This window comes from Lissotriton helveticus, chromosome 2_1, assembly GCF_964261635.1.
Source record: "Lissotriton helveticus chromosome 2_1, aLisHel1.1, whole genome shotgun sequence".
NCBI classification, from domain to species: Eukaryota; Metazoa; Chordata; class Amphibia; order Caudata; family Salamandridae; genus Lissotriton; species Lissotriton helveticus.
Genome location: NC_136059.1, coordinates 1,684,377,203 through 1,684,402,244, shown reverse-complemented (window position 1 = coordinate 1,684,402,244; position 25,042 = coordinate 1,684,377,203). Strand labels below are relative to the sequence as shown.

Here is a 25,042-nt window from a genome sequence, read left to right as displayed (position 1 = left end):
ATGGGCCAGGAGGCCCATAGGAAGGAATGGGAAATGATTCTCAATTTGCGATTCACAATTTGCTATTCGCAAATTGAGAATAATTTCAAGGGTGCAGGGGTGTCTTAAGGACACCCTGCTGCACCCCTGAAATTGACATGTGTGTGCTTATGGCGTACATACATGCCCTAAGGGCATGTATGAGCGTCACATGCCACCTTTACAAATTGCAAAAAGTGCATTTGTAAAAGAATTCGCAAATTACCACCAACTACAAGTTGGTGCTAATTTGCGATTTCTTAGTGTGAATTCGCAAAACGTATTTGTTTCTTACATACCATTTAAGGAATCACTTTTTGCGATTCCTTAAATGGTAGCGCAAAAGTAAGCAATTCCAAATTTTGCGATTCCTTAATTTTGCAATGCGATTTTTTTCATACATCGCATTTCCCGTTTTTTTTGTCGCAAACGCTGCTATTTTGCGATTCGCAGCGTTTGCGACAAAAAAACGCTTGATACATCTGCCCCTTAGTTGTGATGGAGATTTCGGAGGAATATCTGGACAATCGTACGGATTGCATGTGTTACATAAATACACAAAGAGGTGAGATATTATTTTGATGTTTATTTTTATGTTCACAAAAAATCACTGGCTCTGACGCTCACCCCGCATTTCTCTGAAGATTATGCTTTGCTGCAGCCTCGAAACACTTCTCCAGCTCAGGGCTACTAAAATTTGTAAACGATGACCTGATATTGCAGCAAAATGCCACGCTGAATATAAAACTGCAAAATATGCTCAGAAAGACTATTTCTAGGCTAAGAAGCCTCGAGAAGGGCTAAAATAGAATGTTAAAAAAACAGCACATAGAAATGAATAAAAACATGCAACAAAGCACACTATTTTTTCACAAAAGACCGTGTAATATCTGGGCAAGAATTTCTACACATGTTTTAGGGGACATTGTCTGCCCCTAGTCTTCTCTCAAACAGAATAACTGAATATTTAATGTCAATTGTTCAGCAGAAATGACAAATTCCCCCACCTTTCTTCTATTTATTTTGTATGTGTAGCTCCCACTACATCACTTTATTGCTTCTAGGGGCTTTTGCCAGTGGCAACAATGTTAAATATGAGAAAAGATTACATGGATCTTTGATACTTATACACAACCCAAACCCAGTCATTGAGTAGCCCAAGCAGACTACCACGGTTGGAATCAGCAGTACCACAAATTCATATATCTCTGACACAGTTTCAGAAAACCACCTTACTCACCAATAAAATAGAGAAAGTCCCAGCGCACAAAAGCCATGATGAAGATACCAGCGCTGAAGGACGCCATCCCGATCATAATCATTGTGGTGTCTCTCAAACATCTGGAGAAGATGAAGACGCCTAAAAAGCTGGTGATGAAGATCATGTAACCTGCGGCGCTGCTGTAACCAATATACACTGGTCCCCACTCTAGCGGCTTTTTAATCAGGAAGAGGGGCAGCACGTCCACAGCCCCGGCCACGGCGACTTCATAGAGGACAGCGCTGATGAAAAACAGTGCTATGATGGCCATGGATGGTGCTAACAAGAGTTGTCCCTCATCCCGGATCAACGAAGAGGTTTGCTCTGGGTCTCCATTCAACAGCCTTGTTCTTTCTGTTTGCTCGTCCAACGGTCTCCTGTTGGTTCCACCGTTGGCCTGGTTAGGTGCACTGTTCCCATTCCCACCACCTCCTTCGTTGGGGACCTTTAGAACAAAAATGCTGTATATGACACAGAATAAATAAAAGGCGAGGCTGCAGGACACCAGCACCGTGCCATGGTGATAGCTCACGTTGAAATGAACAAAGATGTGCCCAGAGGCCAGGCTCCCAATGAAACCCGCCAAGCCATAAACGAGTTCAATTATGATAAGCCGGCGAGAACGACCTCTCCCTGAAGAGTTGAGTGAGCCCAGTGCCATGATGCCAGCCCAGTAAGTGGTGAAGCCTCCTGTGAGGCCGTTCAGTGCCGCGGAGCCGTACAGCACCTCTATTGGCCAGTCCAGAAGTATCACGAGAAGGAGGAACATACGAGACACGAGGTAGCCAAACAGAGGCACACAGATGGTGATCTTGTGGTGCCTCCTGTCACCAAGCCAGGCGAGGACGAATGCAGATGCCAAGGGGCACAGGCCAAAAAGCAGGTTGTTGATGATGTAGAAGTTGGAGATGGCTATCTGCTGCCCTTTGTCCGTCAACGCCACTGCAGACGAGTTGGTGCGATTGAAATAGTTCTTCACCACCATCAGCAGCCCGGTGTCGTAGAAAGAGCTGGCCATCTGGGCCCCGGCCACGACGGGCTCCACCCATGACCTCCACATCTGGCAGGATTCCATGGCGACCTTGACAATATTCCTCAGCTCAAGCCAATATGGGGTCAAGGGTGTACCAATCCCAATTTACCATGCACAGCTATGAAACTATTCTAAATATATTTTAAAAAATAGCTTCTTACGTTCATCAAGACATGCATTTAAATGAGTTTGTCGTCTTATTAGGCCAGTGCAAGCCTGAAGAGAGATTAAACGATATTTCGTCCCAGCTTCCTTGTCTTCTAATGTCCACCTGTTACAGACTGATATGATGCCCGTCGGGCAGGTGCTGCTGCTGTATTAAGAGAGTAGACACCCCTGCTTCTGATTGGTGCCCCTGCCCTGAGGGGGCGGCTGCCCCATCCCTCTTCAGCCCCAGCCGGCGGGAGAGCGCTGTGCCCAGGGCGCTTCATGCCCGCAGTTATTTAGTTACTCAGCAGATGGAGAGAGGGGGCGGAGTAAGAGGGAACCTCCCTCTCAAACTTCCTGATTGAGAAACGAAAAAAAAAAACCGTTCATTTATGGATGCTCCCTGCCGAAGAAAAGGGTGCTCTGCTTGAAACAAAGGGAGTCACCTAATTTCTCTAAACAACTCGTTCCAGAACGTGTACTTTTTATTATGTCAAAGAACACACGTATGAAGGAGTCGGTGTTTTTAGAGTACAGCAGTGAACCTGCGAGGTCATGTTTTTTTCAGTTCCTTTTTCGTTTTTGCAAATCTCCGTTGGAAATGTAGGGTTGGTCTGCGGTTGAGGTGCATCAAAAACAAAGCACGTGACCTGCCAGCCTGAATACAGTGAGGGCGGAGGCGTGGTCGAAGACAAAAAAACTATCCTGTAACTATTTTGTTGGGCATTCACCTCCAGAGAACGCCCAAAATATAACTGCACCTTAAATTAAAAAAAAAATGAATGTAAATTAAAGGGGAATGAACTCTTTTACGTTGTGAAACTTCAGTTGTTTAATGCGATTACTGCAGACATATGCGCGTGGAACCAGAGTGACAGAATCGACCCCTGCTTGGCACTGTTAGGAACAATGACCTGTGTATTTATAGTGCTACGAGTTCCCAGTCTGTGAGAGAAAGCACTGTGAATATGTAAGTCATTATTGTAAAATTCTGCTACAGAAAGTAGAATAGCCAGTCACTAAATGTGCAAAAAGATTTAGAGGCACATATACTAAACTTTCACGCAACGTAAGGTAGCAAGCACAGTTGCTGCGCTACGTTGCATGAAAGGGAGAGAGAATTGCTCCATATTTACAATGATATGGAGCATTCTGCTCTCTCTTTGCACTGTCGCACTGTGTGCAGCCTAGCGCCAAAGCAGGAACCCTTACACTCTCCAGTGGTTCCCAAACTTTTTTGACCTGTGGCTCCCCTGACCTAATCGGCAGTTGGCCGTGGCTCCCCACCATTTTTTTACCGGTGGGTGGGTGGGTGGTGTGTACCTCCTGTTATCTTCCTTAAAGTATTTGGGACGCAATGAAGGTATTATATTGGTTGGAATGCTTGAATTATTAATCTCATCCACTGGCAATCACTTTGGCTGCATCCCAATCCATCGCTTTTTTCCCCAACAGAGTGCCTGGTCCCAAACCCTTATGTATGCCAGCTGCTGCTTTCAGTACCTTTTGGTACTGAGACCCGCTCTGAGAAAATGGAACATTGAGTTTGGTCTGTCGTAATCAGTATCCCCAGCCTTATTTTTACACTAAAAAGGTCTGTCCTTCCATCTGTGTGCCTATCTATATCCAAACATATTCAACCATTTGCACACCTATCCACCATATATCCTTCCGTCCATCATTTCACTCATCCATCCCTCCATCCACCCTTTCACTCATCCATCCATCTGTACAATCATCCATGCATCCACTCTTCCACCCAGCCATCCATTCACTTACTCATCCATCCACCCATTCACTTACTCATCCATTTACCCAGTCATTTATCCTTCCACCCATTCACCCTTTCAGTCATTCATCCTCCCTTTCTCTCTCCATCCCCCTTTCACTTATCCATCCATCTACCCACCCATTTACTCATCCATTCATGAATCCATCCATTGATCCTATTACTCATCCATTCTTTCACTCATCCAACCATCCGTTCACTCATCCAGCCATCCGTACTCTCATCCATCCACCCTTTCACTTCACTCATCTATCCATCCTTTTGTCCATCTACCCCCTTTCATTAACTCATCAATCCTTACATCCACCCTTTCACTCATCCATCCATTCACCATTTCACTTATCAATTCATCCATCCACCCATTCACTTGCCCATCATCTACCCTTTCATTCATCCACCCATCCATCCTTTCACACACCCATCCACCCATCCACCAATTCACTCACCCATCAGCTGCCCTTTCACTCATCCATCCATCCTTTCACACACCAATCCACACTTTTACCCAGCCATCTACCCTTCCACCCATACATCTACCCTTTCACCCATACATTCATCTATTTACCTTTTCTCTCATCCATACTTCCATTCATTCACTCATCCATCCATCCATTATCTATCCATTCCCACTTTAATTTATACATTCATCCTTTCAGTAATCCATCCAGCCATTCAGACATTCCTTCACTTATTGACTCACCCACCTTTTCACATTATGAGCTGAGCTTTTGTTTGCAGAGTTGCAGGCAGAAGAGTCCCATCAAGAAGGAACTACAGCAAGGGGTCGGGTGGTGGAGAGTTCACAATGCCCCTGCACATAGGCAGACTGAAAACGCAGAAGGCATGAGTCATGTATGATGCACAGTGCCAGGATGTGAGGTTACTGTAACATGGTGTTGTTTCCAGGGCTTTAAGCGGTGTAAAAAAACTGGGGGGTCTCTTCAAAGGGGGTGTTTGACGTAATTGAGAGCGCAGCTTAAAACACCTAGCCTAAAAATCTGCGCTTAGCATAGTGTTCCGCCTCACTGGTATTATGTTGTCTCTGTCATTGCATCCAGATATATAATACAGCAAGTATCATTACACCTCAACAAGCCAGGACTATTGGCTTTGTCAATGTCAAAAAAAGGAGCAACCATGGCTTTGATTAATACAATATTGAAAAGACTTCAGTTCTAAAATGACAGGACAGTGAGAGAATGATATCCTGTTCTTTTAAACTTATTTTACAGGCTTCTTTGAATGAAGTGTTTTCTAACGTTGCAGCATGGGCGTTTTACTTTTTATCCTACAGATTGCCCTTCTGTACCCCGAGGCAGGAGGAGGCTGCCACATGGTGTCACACCCCCAGACTGCCCCATTGACATTCAGTAAGTGGCAATCAGCGGCATACTGAATGACAATGGGCGGGAGGGGCTGCTCTCGTGCTCCTGGAGGAGTGCGAGGCGCCTCCAGCAGCAGGGGTGAGGCCTCTCAGAGGGGAGCAGCACTGCTCCCTGTGATGGGCAGAATGACAGAATTTACGGACGGTTGGTCACAGTTTGGGAACCACTGCCTTAGAGCAAGGGAGCCTGTGTTACAGGCAAGGCTTGTTATTGACGAGTAAGGGACACCTTCCTGCTCAAAAACATTCCTTGTAGGCATTTTCCTCTTTCTATGTGTGCTGCGTAGACTGAAGAAATAACAAGGGGAAATAAAGATATTTCTCCTCGTTACGGCTCAGTTGGAAGGAGTACCATTTTGAAGCAGGTTTACAGGTCTTTGTAGACCTGAGAATGTGCTAAAATCCATAGGTGGATGCATGGAAACGCCCATGGTCCACTCATGAAATGCCTCCCAAGTTGAAATGTAACGTATCGGAGCGCAAGCAGCTGCCTCGCGTTACATTTCCTTAAAGGACCATGCAAATCAAGCCTTGTGTGGCTTTGTATTACTGAAGTCCTTGCGTGGTCCCTGCGTAACCTTGGGTTATGCAAGGATAACACAAAGGTTTAATAAATATGGGTATTAGTGTTTAAGTGTTTTAAAAAATAAATAATTTTGGCTTTCGTAGTTAGTGTTCGTTAAAAGGACAAACTCCAGGACTTAGCTGGTGACACCCTAACATTACCTCTCAAAAAGGATGCATTTTTACCCCCATAAAGCTTCAGGGGACTCCATCAATGATTGCCCATACTGGCACCCAAGCAGCCTTTAGATTTATTGATTAACTAAATACACACATTTAAATTTCTTTCTCGTACCAGGCACCCTGGTGAGAAGGTTTCTTGTTTTTTTCTTCAGCGCTTTCTGTCCCTCCCTTGGCTTCACAGCATGAGGCCCCTCTCCTGTGGCCTTTTGTCCGGCGACACCTGAAGGTCAGAATTAACCAGTCGGGTACGACGACTGCTTTTAAACAGAAAGTATGGGAACCATTTCTGTAAAATTAATAAAGCATGGGTACATTGTCCCCAAATAGCTCACCCACTAGCATCTCCTGGTTTGGTCCTGTCTTCTTAGATGTGCTTTTAAAGAGGATATTGAGGTCTTAAAATGGCAGCCCTGTAGGAGCCAGAAGCTTAAAATCTTGGACTTAGCCAGTGCCCATGGAAAGATTGTCTTACACAATAAACCAATCCATGGGCTTTAACCCCTTCGCTGCTAGGCCTTTTCCCCTCCTGTGCTAAGCCTTTTTTTGGCGATTTGGGGTAGTGCGCGCTTAGGCTCCTGTAACTATTTTGACCACATAAGGTATCCACGCCAAATTTGCGTCCTTTTCTTCCAACATCATGTGGATTCTAAAGGTACCCAGGGTTTGTGGATTCCCTTGGAGGGGTCCCAGAAATTAACCAAAATATAGTGAAATTTTTGTTTTTTTCAGAAAAATTGGAAAAATGGGCTGCAAATGAAAGCCTCTGGGTTTTTCCCTGCAAATGGTATCAAAAAAGGGTTTGTGGGGCTGAAATCTCCATTTTCACAGCTTTTAGGGAATGACATTTTTTTGTCAGAGAACCAACATTTTTCACACAGTTTTGGCATTTTTCTGGGACATAGCCTATTTTTGCTATTTTTAGAACTTTTCACCACCTTCCAGTTAATGGTAGAAATGAGTATGAAAGCAATAAGGGATCCTGGAAAGCTATACATTGTCGAAAAGTAGACAAAATTCTGAAATCAAAGAGGGGTCATTTGTCTAAATCCATGAAGGTTTCTTTATATAAACTAACAGTTAAATATTGGAATAATTGAAAATTTGTTGAAAAAAACAGCCTTTTGTCTCAACGTTTTCACCTATAACTTCTTGTAATTTTGACAGCTCTTAGAAAGCAATGTACCATTACATTTGTTAGACCTTCCTGGTTGTGGGGATATATAGGACTTGTAGTTTCTCCAAGAACCCGACGAACCCAGATCCAAAAACTGAGCAGCAACTTGCAATGATTTTTTTTTTATTTACTGGGTATAGAGCACTTATTCTTGGAAAATGTATATGTGGAAAAATCGGTATGAAAGACACCTATGTATTTCTGAATTGGGTACAAATTATAGAGTCTAGAAACAGTATATAATTGCACATTTTCAAAATTGGGAATACTCATACTAGCATGAGAATTATTGGTCATTTTTTAAAAAGATTTTTTTTTTTACAGAATGTCTTTCATTGGGAAGGGAGAAATGCATGAAAACTCAATTGGTAATAACAGTTGATTTACAAATCTGAATTACCCTAAGTCTCTCGATAAAAACGGTACCTCACTTGTATGGGTCGGCCTTGTGCCTGCGACAGGAAACGGGGCAAAATGCAACGTGGTCACACCTCAATTTTGCAGTTAAAAATTGACCCTTTTATGGCAAAGTGCCTACCTGTAGTTTTTGCACCCTAGCTCTGCCGGCACCTAGGGAAACCTAGTAAACATATACATTTTTGAAAAGTAGACACCCAGGGGAATTTAGGATGGGGTGCCTCGACTGCCTACCACCAGGTTTTGTTACCCAAAATCCCTTGCAAAGCTAAGAATTTGACAAAAAAACACATTTTCCTCACATTTCTGTGGTGGAAACTTCTGGAATCTGCGTGGATCAACAATTTCCCCCCACCCAGCGTTCCCCCAGGTCTCCCGAAAAAAATGGTACCTCACTTGCGTGGGTAGGCATAGTGGCTGCGACATGAAACAGCGCAAAACGCAACGGGGTCACACCTCAATTTCCCAGTGAAATCTTGCCATTTTTGGACAAAGAGACTACCTTTTGTTTTTGAGCCCTAGCTCTGCCAGCACCTAGGGAAACCTAGCAAACCTATACATTTCTGAAAACTAGACACCCAGGGGAATTCAGGATGGGGTGACTCGACTGCCTACCACCAGGTTTGTTACCCAGAATCCCTTGCAAAGCTAAGAATTTGACAAAAAAAACACATTTTCCTCACATTTCTGTGGTGGAAAGTTCCGGAATCTGCGTGGATCAACAAATTTCCACCCACCCAGCGTTCCCCCAGGTCTCCCGAAAAAAATGGTACCTCACTTGCGTGGGTAGGCATAGTGGCTGCGACATGAAACAGCGCAAAACGCAACGTGGTCGCACCTCAATTTCCCAGTGAAATCTTGCCATTTTTGGACAAAGAGACTACCTTTTGTTTTTGAGCCCTAGCTCTGCCAGCACCTAGGGAAACCTAGCAAACCTATACATTTTTAAAAACTAGACACCCAGGGGAATTCAGGATGGGGTGACTCGACTGCCTACCACCAGGTTTTGTTACCCAAAATCCCTTGCAAAGCTAAGAATTTGACAAAAAAAACACATTTCCCTCACATTTCTGTGGTGGAAAGTTCTGGAATCTGCGTGGATCAACAAATTTCCTCCCACCCAGCGTTCCCCCAGGTCTCCCGAAAAAAATGGTACCTCACTTGCGTGGGTAGGCATAGTGGCTGCGACATGAAACAGCAACAAACGCAACGTGGTCGCACCTCAATTTCCCAGTGAAATCTTGCCATTTTTGGACAAAGAGACTACCTTTTGTTTTTGAGCCCTAGCTCTGCCAGCACCTAGGGAAACCTAGCAAACCTATACATTTTTGAAATCTAGACACCCAGCGAAATTCAGGATGGGGTGACTCGACTGCCTACCACCAGGTTTTGTTACCCAGAATCCCTTGCAAAGCTAAGAATTTGACAAAAAAAAAACATTTTCCTCACATTTCTGTGGTGGAAAGTTCTGGAATCTGCGTGGATCAACAAATTTCCACCCACCCAGCGTTCCCCCAGGTCTCCCGAAAAAAATGGTACCTCACTTGCGTGGGTAGGCATAGTGGCTGCGACATGAAACAGCGCAAAACACAACATGGTCGCACCTCAATTTCCCAGTGAAATCTTGCAATTTTTGGACAAAGAGACTACCTTTTGTTTTTGAGCCCTAGCTCTGCCAGCACCTAGGGAAACCTAGCAAACCTATACATTTTTGAAAACTAGTCACCCAGGGGAATTCAGGATGGGGTGACTCGACTGCCTACCACCAGGTTTCGTTACCCAGAATCCCTTGCAAAGCTAAGAATTTGACAAAAAAAACACATTTTCCTCACATTTCTGTGGTGGAAAGTTCTGGAATCTGTGTGGATTAACAAATTTTCACCCACCCAGCGTTCCCCCAGGTCTCCCGAAAAAAATAGTAACTCACTTGCGTGGGTAGGCATAGTGGCTGCAACAGGAAAAGGTTCAAATCGTACGGTGGTGAATTTACAATACCCTATAGCAAAACTACCTTGATTTTTTGGGGGGTCACCTGAGTTTGTGGCCCGGGGCTCAGTGGCCATCTTTTGAAACTACCAAACCCAAACAGTTCTGAAAACTAGACACCAGGGGGAGTCCATGGAGGTATGGCATGCGTGGGTCCCCCAATGTTTTCCTAAACAGAAATGCCTTCAAACCTTAAATTTAGGTTAAAAAAACACTTTTTCATACATTTTTGGGTGGGATCTCCCTGCCGGCACAAATGTCCTACCACCCAGCGTTCCCCTTGTTCTCCAGAGTAAAATGATACCTCACTTGTGTGGGTGCCCCAAAGCAGAAAAGGCTCAAAATGAATTTTATAAAAATCTAGTATATAGGTTTGACAAATTAAGCACCCCAACCTTAGTCACAGGGCTTTGGCCCACCCACACAAGTGAGGTATCATTTTACTCGGGAGATCAAGGGGAACGCGTTTTTCTAGAAAACGGTTATGAGTGGAAAGATTTAGCAACTTATTTGTGGGTGGAGAATTCTTTTGATTTGAGTTCTGATCAGCGTATTTGTAAATATTGTTATGACAAATTAAATCAAAACAGAATGCCTGCTAGAGCTGTTCATAATAATCTGGAGTTGATAGACATTCCCCGTGAATTGATGGATTTAAATACATATGAGTCTATTTTGATTCAATGTGTCCATCCTTTTCAGGCAATTGTTCGCATGGAGCCTAAGATAGGGAAATTGCCTCCTACAGATTTGCAGAGAGGATTAAAGGGAAGAGTTGTTTATTTGCCCCTAGATTTGAAAAAAAATATTGATACAATTGGTATAGAAAAAGTAGAAGAGGAACCTTTAGTTATTCTAGTTAATGGGGTTCCAACAAAGAGTAAAAAATCTGGCAAGATTTAGTGGATGTTAGGAAAGTCAAAAAGGCAACGTTGTTTCTAGTCAAAAACAATGAGTACTACAAAGATGTATGTGTTGCAGCAGAGGAAACAGATGCAGATGAAGACAGTGATTGTTCAGGCGGCCAAATTGAAAAAGTTGATGTGTCTAGAAGTGAAGAAATATATGAACATTATACTGTTCATCCTTTGCATTCCAAAGACGTAATGGGGAATGCAATTGAATTGTTTCAAATGAAAACAGCAAAAGGAAGTCCCATTAGTGTATGGGAAGAAAGTTTGGAAGCTCGTTGTTTTCCACAGCTATTTCCAACAGGTCGAGGTGGACGATATGACGATCGACCACTTCAAATTCCTGCATCTGAATATCGAACTGTAAGATTATATGCTGAAGATGCAAGGTTTCGTCAATGCATTCCCTATTTGTTTCATCTACTGTATGAAAGTGACTTGTCTGGGCTTTCTTATGCAGTAAACCATATTCTGAAAAGTGGAGCACATCTACAAAATGTTTCGGCGAGGGACTTTATGGAGAAAGTGAATCTGCAAGATAATATTTTAGAATCTCATCTAATCAATCTCATGGCATGTCAGCGTGGTACAAATGAGTATTGGTACCGTCGCCATGGGGAATTGAAATGTATGCTAAAAAACTTAGGAACTCCTACATGGTTCCTCACTCTTAGCTGTGCTGAGTATGCATGGGAGGCTAATATACAAAATATAGAATTCAAAACACCTGGAGAACTGTGTTCTTTGGATCCAGTGAATGTATGCAGATATTTCAATCATAGATTTGAAGCTATGATGTCTTTTATTACCAACAAAAAAAATCCTCCCCTTGGAGAGGTTTTGGATTTCTTTTGGAGAAAGGAGTATCAAGCGAGAGGTGCTCCTCACATACATATGTTGTTATGGATTAAAGATGTACCCAAATTTGGAACAGATTCAGATGAGACAGTCATGAGTTTCATTGAAGAGTATTCAACATGTGCTGTTCCGAAAACTACGGAAGGCAACAAGTTTTACGCTTTCAATCCCATCGTTGTGGAAAGTACTGTCGTCGAAAATTCAGAAACAAGGACAAGTTCTACACAAAATGTTGTTTCGCTTTTCCACGACCAGTGATTTCTAAAGGAAGAGTAAATAATTTAATGTCTTCTCTGCGACATACTGTGACGAGGAAATCACCAAAAAATACATACAATTTAAAAAGAGACGAAGAGTCCAAGTACATCAACGACTACAATCCAATGATTTTGTCCATGTGGAATGCTAACATGGATATTCAATTAGTTGCTGACAACTCTATTGCTGTAGCTCGATATGTGACGTCTTACATCACAAAAAAAGAAAAGACAGAACTGAAGGAAATGTGGGAGGACATTTCACATGAAAAGAGTCTAAGCAAGAAATTGTACAGTTACAGTCTGAAGATGTTGTCGCATCGAGAAATTGGAGCATATGAATGTTCTGATCGATTGTCGTCAGCAAGTCTCTATGCCAAATCTAGAACCATCATTTGGGTGAGTCTAGGTCTTGCTGCAACACGAAATCGAGTTTTGAAATCTGTACAAGAGATAGAGTATTTGGCGGAGAAAGAACCAGAAAGTACAGATATTTTGAAGACAAACATGTTGGATACATACTATCCAAATAGAAGTCATCACCTTGAGAACGCTTGTCTATATGAAGTTCTGCAAAGATATATTTATAAGAGGAACATCAGAGAAGATATCAATAATGGAATATATGGAGTCATTGGATGTGAAGGATGTCTAGTGAAACAGAAAAAAGGTCATTTGATTAATCATCGCAAATTGAGTTGTGATAATCCAGATAAAAGAGAATTTTATTATTTGGCTCTTTTGCAACTGTTTAAACCATGGCGTGAAGAAGAGGAACTTCTTGGAGATTTTCTCTGTTATGAAGACTCCTTTAATTCAACGAAGGATACCATAGAATGTCCTGTTTTTCCAAATTATCTGCAAATGTTGAATGAAGAAATAGAGCAAGAAGCCACAATTGCTGCAGAGATTGCGAGAGACAGTTCTCAAGGTAGTCAGAGTTCTGCTTCATTGAGTCAGGATCTACTAGGAGGACCAATTATCCAAAATGAAGCTGCTACTGCCATGGATGAGGTGGAAAGAGCTATGGAACAAGCTCAAGATGATGAAGTTAACTTAGAAGATTTGGTGAAACAACTAAACCATGAGCAGAAACAGATATATGACGAAGTCACAGAACAGGTTGAACATGGATTCAGTCATGAGAAAAAAGAGTGCTCATGTACATCATTTAAGCCTGTCCAACTGTACGTGAGTGGAGAAGCGGGAACTGGAAAAAGTTTTCTGATTAAAGCCATTGCAACTTATCTGCAGAAAAGGACTGAACCACCGCTGTCTTGTGTTGTTACCGCTCCAACTGGGCTGGCAGCACATAACATTAAAGGGATTACTTTACATCGTTTACTGATGCTGCCAGTGGAGCATGATAACAAATTGGAGTATCACAAGCTATCTGGAGATGCGTGTTCCGAAGTTTCGAGAGTCCTGAAGAAAATGAAACTTCTTATCATTGATGAAGTAAGCATGGTGTCAAATATAATGCTTGCTTTTGTGCATTTGAGAATGCAAGAAATTCTTAGAACAGACTATGATGTCTTATTTGGAGGAAAACATATTATTGTTTTTGGAGATCTTCTGCAGTTGACTCCAGTGAAAGGACAACCTGTGTTCAAAATACTCACTCATGAAGATACCAGGAAGTGCCTAGGAAGCATTGGAAACGTTAATATATGGTTAAACTTCAAATATGCAGAACTGCTTCAAAATATGCGGCAGGCAAAGGATGAAGATTATAAAAATATTCTACAAGATGTAAGGATCGGAAAAGTAAGTCAGCAAGGGAAAGAAGCTTTACATGCACGATTAATTTCAAATTTGTACCCAAATGAAAACATTCTTCCAGAGTATATTTTTAAGAAAATTAATGAGAAGAAATCTGGCATATCTTTGATGCCAACTCTGAAAGAATGTTCCATGTTCAACAACAAAATGTTACAGTTAGAAAATGAAGAGATAGTGAAACTGGAAGCTATTGATAAAATAGAGCATATGGGAGCAACAATTATTTTGTCTGAAAATTTGAAATCAAAATTGGATTCATTAGAGAAGACTATATCTAAAACTGCTGGTTTTGAAAAGACTCTGAATGTGTGTTTGAATTGTCGTGTCATTTTAAGAAGGAATTTAAATGTTGAAAGAGGTCTGGTAAATGGAGCAATGGGTTATGTTGTTGGTTTTGTGAATTACAAAAATAGAGATGGAATTGAAATTTTAAAAATTAAATTTGATGACATTGATGAAATAGAACAAATTTGTCGTTGTTCAGCTAGATTTTTGCTCGTGAAAGACTTATATGTTCGCCGAAAACAGTTTCCTATTTGTTTGGCATATGCAGTGACAATTCATAAGTCTCAAGGTTTAAGTGTAGATAGCGCTTTGGTGAACATTGGAAGTTCTGTGTTTAAAGAGGGTATGGCATATGTGGCATTATCACAAGTCAGAACTTTATCAGGATTGTACTTGATTGAGTGTGATGAAACAAAGATTTGTGCTGATCTAGATTGTGTTAAAGAATACAATAGGTTAAGAAGAGAGTATGCTTCACATTTGCCTCAATATCCTCTGATTGAAAAACGTGTGGTAGGCCGAAAAAGAAGAAATAAGAGTAATTGCAGTGAGGTAGTAGCAAAAAGACAAAAAGTAGATGAAACTGTAATTGTAAGGAGAAGGAAAAAGGATTCTGTTGAGGATGTTGTTGGATTTCAGTTTGAAAACAATTCTGGTGTCAACTGCTATGCTAATGTAGTAGTTAATGTTGTTTTTTTTCTTCAAAATTTACAAAGACAGATTGTTGAAAATCGGGAACAAACATTGTGCTGTTTATTGAATTCTGTGTTAGACAAATGTAGTAGTGATAGAGCAAAAATAGAAAGTGTTTCAGAAATTAGAAATCTTCTAGATATATGTTCAGGTCAAAATCAATTTTCACAGAATATTCAGCAGGATTGTCAGGAATTTTTAATGTATATGTTTGATGTATTGCAAGATGAAGGAGTAGATATAAAAAATCTATTTGGCCTTTCTTATCAATGGCAACATGACTGTGATAACTGTGCTTCATCAAGTACTACTAGAATAGACTCTGAAAGATTTATATATTTAACTTTACCAGACTGCAAATCAGTGTCTTTCAATAATCTAGTTAAAGCAGCAGATCACAATATGGTGTGTACCCAATGTAAGTCTGCAATGCTGTCCACATTATTTCTACAAAATTATGGTCACTATGTTATTTTAATGTTCCAACGATGTAGACCTGATGGAACTAAATTGACAACTTCTATTAAAAATTTCGTGGCTTCTCAGTTATCGATATCAGGAAGAACCTTTTCAACTGTAGCTATTATTTTTCATGACGGTCCTTCTACAACATCAGGGCATTACACATGCTATTTAAAAACTTCTAAAGGTTGGACCCAATGTAACAACACTCATTTGACTTTCAAACAACGTTTGCCTTTTGGCTTTATAAATTCATACCTAGTGTTTTTACAGCCAAAATTTAGGTAAAGGTAATTGGCCTATGAAGACGGGAGGAGTACTCCTATATACTCATACATCTGACACTATTTGGCCAAATGGAAAGGTGTAAGAATGAGTAAAGAGTCATGACTGAAAAAAAGGAGTATATTAAAATTTTGAAAATATTTCACATGTTCTTGGAGCTTTTCTTGTAGAAAGTCGATGAAATTGATTTCTAAGTGAACAGCAAAGTACTATGCAACGAGAAAAGGACCTCCGTGATATACTATTTGGCCTCAAGGAAAAGTAAGTCAATCAAAGATTAGCGTACATTTGTCATTTGTCAGTATATAAGGTTTTTTTTAAAACACAATCTTTTAGATTGTGTTTTTTTTTCCGCTGTCATATGATGAGTAATTTGAACTCACTGCTTTAAGTGAAATTCAATATATTCTGAGAACAGCAAAAATAAACTATGTAACATGTTGTAGAAGTTATTCTATACTTTAGATTGTGTAAATTAAATTGTATTCCCATTCTCTGACATCCACTCTCCCTCGCTTATCTTTGTTTGCTCCTTACTTTTGACCTCTTCTCTCTATTTTTCGTTCACTACTTCTCTGTGCTCAGTGCCTCACTCTACTTGTGTTATTTTCACTTGTGTTTATCTACCTTCTATTACTTCTTTTACAACAACTTCACTGCTCCTCTCTCATCGTTCTTCATCCCATTTCTTTTACTCTGGTTCCATTACTATCCATCATTTCCTTTCTTTCAATGTCCTTCTCTTTACTTTCATCACTAAATTATTTTCTCTCAGTACCACTGTTTTAGTCGTCTTCTCCTCTCTTTCCTTTTTTTGCTCACTTACTTTTTTCTTTTCTCACTCATTGTACTCCACCTCACTCAGTTTTTCTCTTAGTGTGTCTACCTTATAACTTCCTCAGTCCATTTCCTTCAATTGTTGTATATTATTCTGTCTCCCTTCATCCTTTCACTCTATGACTGTTCTTCACTTACTCTCAGTTATCTTCTATTCCTCATTCTTCTAAATGCATCCTTAATTAGACTGTTTTCTGTCTCAGTCATTATCTTTTTACTTATTTCTGTTTCCTGATTTAGTTTTCCTAACACACATTATTTAAGTATTTTTTTTACCTTCAGTTCATTTCTCTGTTCTTCTCTCTTTTTTTCTTAGTGAATCTATATGCCTTACTCTTTGTAATTTGCTCTCCTTCTATTTCTTTTTCTCTCTTTTTGTCCTTCTTCCTTAGTTTATTTCCCTTTCTATGTTCTTCACTCTAACTTTATTTCTAAATAGTGTTATGATGTTTTTAGCTCTTCATTTGTATCTTTTAATTTAAAATACATATTTTACTAATTATAACTTATTTTTTCTTCTCTCTTTCACAGATACCAACTGTAGTAAAAAAAATTAAAGTTACATTTATTATATGGTAAGTATGACTAAAAAAATGTAGTTTGTTATCACCCTTTGTTTTAAGGTCACTAACATTTTCTCAATCTACCTCACTCCTGTGTTTTTACTCTGCTTCTCTCACTTATTCTTATTCTCCATGTTTACTCCCCTTTCCCTATTTACCCTCTCATATTCAACTTCTTTTGATCCCTATTCTTTACTTCAATTACCCTCTGTTCCCTTCCTTTGCTTCTTCACTCATTCTTTTTTTCTTAATTATTTACCTTACTCCTACACATATACCTCATCCCCCTCCCAACACATACACACACCTGTAACATACACCCCACACACACACCTCATACACACAAAAAAAAACTCCCACACACTCCTCAAAAACACACACACATTCCATACACACACATACATCGAACACATATACACCCCACACTCATACACTTCTCACACATATTTCACACACCCTCATCTCTACCCACACCAAAACACTCCACACAACCACACCCATAGACACACCTTACACACCCACACTCCGACCTACACCCACTGACTCCCTGTAAGTCACACACACTACATTACTTATCTTTTTTTGCTGTTTTACTCAAGCCCATTCAGGTACTGTTTCCTTTACTCTCTTTGTCCTCTCTCTTTGTCACTCACCATGTGTTATCCTAATTCAATATTTCTCCCTCTTTCACCCCTCTTTACTTATACTATGGGTAGCGCACCGGGGAGCGTAACAAGGAGAAAACCAAGAGAAACAGTAAAATAATATTTTAGAGTGCTTTGAGGTAGGGTAGCTGTTGTGTTGTGTGGGTGATTTACTTACTGCACTCCTTCCACTCCTTTTCTCAGTCCCTCTGTTCTCACAGTTCATCACTCCCGTTCACTCAGTCCGTCTCTCTTACTGTAATTGTCTCTGTTTCTTCACTCTTTCACTACTTGTTCATTATGCTTTCTCCCTGAAGTTCAAGCACACTACGTTATTTACATTTCTTTGCTGCTTCAATTATTCCATTTCTGTTACTTCTTCTTTTCTTCTTTCAGTTTTTTTCTCTCTGTCAATCCACATGTTTTAACTTTAGTCGATTTTATCCATCTTATTTCATCCCTCTTTAGTTATGCACACTATTTTTTCCTCTCTCTCCCTCACCAGTGTTATTTAAATCTGGTTCCGTTATTACCTTTTATTTGTACATCATTTTTTCTCTTTCCTTTTACTCTTTACAGCCACTCACATGCTTCATGTGCCTCTGCTTTAGTATTCTTCTTCTATCTTTCTTTGTTTCACAGCCTTATATTTTTTTCATTTTCTCTCTTACACTTTCTTATATCTTTTACACTGTTTTACTATGTATTACACAGTACCTATGTGTTGCTCTCTCTTGCTGTCTGTCTCTTAACATTACTCTCTCTTTCTCTTTCTCTTATGCTCTCCTTCTCTTGTTTTTTTTTTCCTTTTTTTTTTATTGCGCTAACGGGGCGCTCTCCGGTGCGCGCACCGGGAAGCGCACCCATGAGAAAAATGAAGTCAAGAGTGCTAAAAATGTTAGTAATTTTTTTTAAATGGGAGGTAGTTCTGAAAAGAACTTTTTTTAATGTTTTTGTTGTTTTATATATTTTTTTATTTTTCTGAACATTTTTTTGTGTGTATTTTTTGAACAATTTAATGTTTTTTTTGGTTTTTTTGGGGGGAACAACGAAAAACAGGCATTAGAAAGGGCTCAACAGGAGCAAAAAAAAAAATTACTTCTTGGGGCGTTTTGAGCAATTGTGGTTTTCAAATGCTCTATTAATTAAAATGATACTCATATTCCCATATGAAATTAGTTCACCACAATAAATGCACACTAGCTTCATGTGCACAAAATTCTGTTGAATATTTGGGACTGTCTCCCTCGCCTCTGGTCCCGAAAAAGTTTGCTGTGATGATGTACTGGCCACAGGAGTTCGTGGGTTATCCTGGAGGTGACGCAGCTCAGCAGCGCTGTAATTGATTGGATGCTACCTCTGCATGTGACGGTGCATAGTATAGTTCCCAAAACTATACTTTTTGTTTGTACCTCTAGACAAAACATCTTTGCAAATGAGGCATGTGACATATCGGGCATTGACCTTTTTTTGGTCTCGTGGGTAAGTAAAAAATTGCCATATAAAATTGGCTATGTGGTGGGATTTCCGGGGCTCTTCAGGCAAGAACTGCCTCCGCTCTACGTCCTCTTCCTCTTCTTCTTCCTCTTCCTCTGGGTTTGGAAGGAACTGCACAGGTGGTCCTTCCTTCCTAGGTGGTTGTGGTGGGGGTGGGGTCCACCAGCTACAGCTACTACAGATGCCATTATTTTAACAAGCAGAAACAGGTCTTCCTCTCACAAAGATGAAAGTCAGAGTGAGGAAAAAAGGAGGGGTTTTCATCATTTGGGAAAAAAAATAGTTCTAAACCAATGAAAAGTGTTATTTACAGGTCACATGACCTGTCATGCTTACGTTACGCGTCCCGCTCCGCGCCCGGAGCGCTTCCGGTGTGCTGCGCTTCGCGCCTCGTTCGCGCACCGGAGCACTTCCGAGTGCCCTAACGCGGCGCGTCATAAGACGCATTACGCGGCAACGCGATACGTCGCACTTACGCGACGCGTCACGATGTTGTTCTCGAACGCGGAAGTTGTGCAAACGGAACGTTTCCCGGTGCGCGGATCGGGTCGCGGCATAAATTTGAGCTAACGGGAAGCTACCCGGTGCGCGGACCGGTAGCGAAACTAAAAAAAATGATATACATAAAAAAATTATATTAAATACATATAAAATATATTTTCCTTTAAAAGAAGAATACATTTAACAGCTTTTAATATTTGCTATTAAAAAACCATTGAAATTCACTGAAAAAACCATAGCTCATAGACCATATATAGTTAGGAATTAGCATTTACAAAACCTTGAAAATTCACTGAAAAAACCATAGGTTATAGACCATATATAGTTAGGAATTAGCATTTATAAAACCTTATTTTACTCACACAAAACCATTGAAATTCGCATATATAGTTAGTTGCACTAACTATATATTTCGCGCACCCGCAATCCACTGCTGATGACGTCACATATTACATCATTCATGACATGGTCAGTGACATCACTGATGACATCAATGATGACATCTCAAATTACATCTCTGATGACATCACTGATAACAACATCCAGTGACTGCATGTTTCTGTAAAGTTTAAATATGTCTTACATATTGAAGAATGAGTGGATGTATAAGTGTCTGGATGAAGGATTTAGTAGGTGCATGACTGACTGTATGAGTGAGTGATTAAATGTGTCTCACTGAGTGCATGGGTTAGTGACTAAACTGTCTTAATTTGTGCATCATTATGTCTGTTGTTCTGTAAACTGCTGCATGTGTTGATCAGTAGCTATATGAGTAACTATATGGGTTATTGATTGGTTGCCCAAGTATTTGTATGGGAGACTGAGTGTGTGTGTGGGTGGTTGGGAGGTGTATGACTCGGTGCATAGATGTGTGAGCAGTTGATTCACTAGATGTATGGGTTCAAAAGTGCATGTGGAAACAGCTGTATGGGCGGTTGACTGTGTGCATGAGTGTATTGGTGAGTGAATGGATATCTCAGTGCTACATGTCAAAGTAAGAACATATGTAAAACACAGTATATGTGAGAGTTGACATATATAAATAACTGTGCATAAGAGCCAGTGAATGTGTGAGTGGCTGTATGGATCATTCTGAAATTGTATCAGGGATTGTATAAGAGAGTAAATATGTGTTAGTATCTGTTTGAATAAGTAAGGTGTGTATAACTGTATAGTTGAGGAAATGGAGGTGGGATTGATTCTTTGCATGACTGACTAGGTGTGTGAGTAACTCTATGGATGAGTGACAGTCTGTGAGTGTCTGTTTACACTGAGTGTATATAAGGTTATATTAGAGTCTGAAGAAGTTAATCGTATTATCACATGAATGATGTCATCAGTGATGTGATCAGTCATGTCAAATGAGATGTCATCAGTGATGTCATCAGTGATGTCATTTGAGATGTCATCAGTGATGTCATCAGTGATGTCACTGACCATGTCATGAATGATGTAATATGTGACGTCATCAGCAGTGGATTGCGGGTGCGCGAAATATATAGTTAGTGCAACTAACTATATATGCGAATTTCAATGGTTTTGTGTGAGTAAAATAAGGTTTTATAAATGCTAATTCCTAACTATATATGGTCTATAACCTATGGTTTTTTCAGTGAATTTTCAAGGTTTTGTAAATGCTAATTCCTAACTATATATGGTCTATAACCTATGGTTTTTTCAGTGAATATATATATATATATATATATATATATATATATTCACTGAAAAAACCATAGGTTATAGACCATATATAGTTAGGAATTAGCATTTAAAAAACCTTATTTTACTCACACAAAACCATTGAAATTCCATATATAGTTAGTTGCACTAACTATATATTGCGCACCCGCAATCCACTGCTGATCATGTCACATATTACATCATTCATGACATGGTCAGTGACATCACTGATGACATCACTGATGACATCTCAAATGACATCACTGATGACATCACTGATGACAACATCCAGTGACTGTATGTTTCTGTAAAGTTAAAATATGTCTTACATATTGAAGAATGAGTGGATGTATAAGTGTCTGGATGAAGGATTTAGTAGGTGCGTGACTGACTGTATGAGTGAGTGATTAAATATGTCTCACTGAATGCATGGGTTAGTGACTAAACTGTCTTAATTTGTGCATCATTATGTCTGTTGTGATGTAAACTGCTGCATGTGTTGATCATTAGCTATACGAGAGGCTATATGTGTTATTAATTGGTTGCCCAAGTATTTCTATGGGAGATTGAGTTTGTGTGGGGGTGGCTGTAAGGTGTGTGACTCTGTGCATAGATGTGTGAGCAGTTTATTCACTAGGTGTATGAGTTCAAGAGTGCATGTGGAAACAGCTACATGGGCAGTTGACTGTGTGCATGAGTGTATTGATGAGTGAATGGATATCTCAATGCTACATGTCATACTAAATACATATGTAAAACACAGTACATGTGAGAGTTGGCATATATAAATAACTGTGCATGAGAGCCACTGAATGAGTGAGTGGTTGTATCGATCATTGTGAACTTGTATCAGGGATTGTATAAGAGAGTAAATATGTGTTAGTATATGTTTCAATAAGTAAGGTGTGTTTAACTGTATAGTTGAAGAAATGGAGGTGAGATTGTTTCTTTGCATGACTGACTGGGTGTGTGAGTAACTCCATGGATGAGTGGCAGTGTGTGAGTGTCTGTATACACGGAGTGTATCTAAGGTTATATTAGAGTCTGAAGAGGTTTATCGTATTAGCACAAGAATGATGTCAAATGAGATGTCATCAGTGATGTCATCAGTGATGTCATTTGAGATGTCATCAGTGATGTCATCAGTGATGTCACTGACCATGTCATGAATGATGTAATATGTGACATGATCAGCAGTGGATTGCGGGTGCGCAATATATAGTTAGTGCAACTAACTATATATGGAATTTCAATGGTTTTGTGTGAGTAAAATAAGGTTTTTTAAATGCTAATTCCTAACTATATATGGTCTATAACCTATGGTTTTTTCAGTGAATTTTCAAGGTTTTGTAAATGCTAACTCCTAACTATATATGGTCTATAACCTATGGTTTTTTCAGTGAATTTCAATGGTTTTTTAATAGCAAATATCATAAGCTGTCGAATGTCAAGTACGTGGTAAGTGAAAACATTTTCGTGTTTATGCACACTGATCTGCTTTGAATGGTGCCCCCCCCCTCATTTCTATTAGGAGTACTCTCTCTTTGCAGATAGTGAAAGGTAGTTAACGCAGGCCTTTGCCCCCGTTGTAATCCGTCGTGCCTGCTTCTCTCTCCATTTGATTGATTGTTATCCAAGTATTTACTGTTTTAGAATTAGTTCTCTTTGGTTCATTCTCTATTTACAAACAAACACAGAGTCGCAATACTCTGTTTAGTCTTTGCAGATAACGAAAAATCGTGTAAAAAAAAAGAAAAGGAATCGAGCAAAATCAGTAGGCCACTAATGGGATCTCTTTTTGACCTCGCTAAAATAGAAACATTAGGAACAACCCCTCATGACAAATACAAAACTAGTGAGATGAACTGAACTCCACACAATGATGGCTGCAAAACAGCTCGGCTCCGCCACCCACCCCGCCCAAAATAACGATAAAGAACGGCTGCCATGATTGGTTGCGGAATGACCACGACGGAGCTACGAAATGGTGCTGCTCTCATGCTAACCCCAGCTTCAGTCTGAAACATCCAGAAACACTGTAGACTACCAATTCGATCAGTTCCGGTAGCGCCCCAATGTAACCCGGTAGAGAAGAACTAGCCCTCCCCTCTTTGACTGATGGTTCTTGTTGCCTGTCCCTTCTGTTGTCATTTAACAGAACTATTTAGCCTGCTGAAAGGGGTTGTGTTCCGACCGCTGGTTGGTGGAGACATTTTGACTATATTCTGGACCTGCGTTGTCGCGTAATGCGTCATATGACGCGCCGCGTTAGCGCATCCGGAAGTCATCCGGGGCGCGCAGCGCGTAACGTAAGCATAACAAGTCATGTGACTTGTTAATAAAACTTTTCATTGGTTCATTTTACTTTTCTTATTGTAATGATGAAAGGCTTGGTCATATGACCTAAAAATTACGCTTTTCATTACTTCCGAACATTATTTTTTCTTAAATATATGTTATAATGTTCCAGGCTAATGTACTTTCCCGGAAATTTTACAACTGTCCTGCAAGTAAAATATATTCTTTTTCGAGAAAAAGAGCGTTTCTTCGTCCCATGACGGAGCCGTTGAGCAAAAGAGGGTCGACCTGCTGTCTTAGTCGCCGATACGCCTGAATATGAGATTCTTATCGATCACTTTATGTTGCAGGAATAGAAAACACAACAGCCCTTGACCATTTATCTTTACTGCGTTCCTTCGTATTATACCTTTTACCCTTCATGTAATTGGTCTGCTTTATTTCACTTGCCTTTTAATGATTCTAAAACAGTCACTATTATTAAAAACTTTACCAATGTATATACTACTACCATGTTTTCTTTTAAAAACCTTTATTGTGAAAATTTCATTATACAAATACGAGCCTATAACCACGTGGGCCTGCCACAGAGCAAACTGTAATCGTATATGATGAATAGACATTTACACTGTAGAGGAACGTAACGGGCGGGCCATTAGGTTGCAAGAACTAAGGTGTCTAACAGTTACGGAATCGGTGGACGTACATTTTATAATTAAAATACGACAGGGCCAGTTACAATAAAATTATCTAGATATACATTTGCGGGCAAGTACCATGGGTGACGTTAATTCGAACTTTCAATAGTACAGTAATCAATAACACATCAAAACTTAATCAAGTCAAGTCAAGTCAAAAAGGCTTTATTTCGACATAAAAAATATCTTAAAAAGCATACATACATATAAAATTCATTTTGAGCAATAAGAATAAAACGTATAAAAAGACCCCTTGCATGATGGAAATCAGCAATTCTTACTATTATTTTTTTGGGGGGGAATTTGTATAAATTACCTAAAAAAGTTATATTCATTAAACAGACCCAAGAAATAAAAACATGATTAAACAATTTGTCTAAGTCTTTTTGACCGAATCCGCCATGCCCACCCAAGATACTTCGAGGTGGCGCATGCATAAAATGAGCGAGTGTCTGAAAGTAATATCCTTAGTGCCACATTGCAATGTCTTGTTCCGAGTGTAAGGCACATGGGTTTTAGCCATTTCGTCCGTGGAACTTTATAAACAGGACACTCGAATAAAAAATGAGGGACAGATTCATGACGCTGTGGGCAGAAAGGGCACCATGGAGCAGTCTGATAAGGAATTTTCCAGTGGCTTGTGAGTTCCATTAAAGGGAGAAGACCTATTCTAAATTTGAAATACAGGGATCTTTCCCATGGGGCTGAGATAATGTCTAAATACAGTTCTCTGATGGGGACATCTTTAGACTCCATAAAATTTCTAGACGATTTGCAAATCGTTACAGAAGAGTTTCTTTTATTTGCCACCCATTTCCAATAGAGTTGTTTTAGC

General features: G+C 40.0%; 1 protein-coding gene across 1 annotated transcript in view; it reads right to left on the bottom strand.

Moving 5' to 3' along the window:
* LOC144819900 (solute carrier family 46 member 2-like) overlaps positions 1–2,768 on the bottom strand; it is a 149,429-nt gene extending 146,661 nt beyond the window's left edge. The window contains exon 1 of the mRNA XM_078677608.1: positions 1,259–2,768. Within this exon, the coding sequence (XP_078533734.1) occupies positions 1,259–2,354 (1,096 nt within the window). The 5' untranslated portion in view covers positions 2,355–2,768. The remainder of the gene's footprint in view (positions 1–1,258) is intronic.
* Between the last annotated feature and the right edge of the window lie 22,274 nt (positions 2,769–25,042).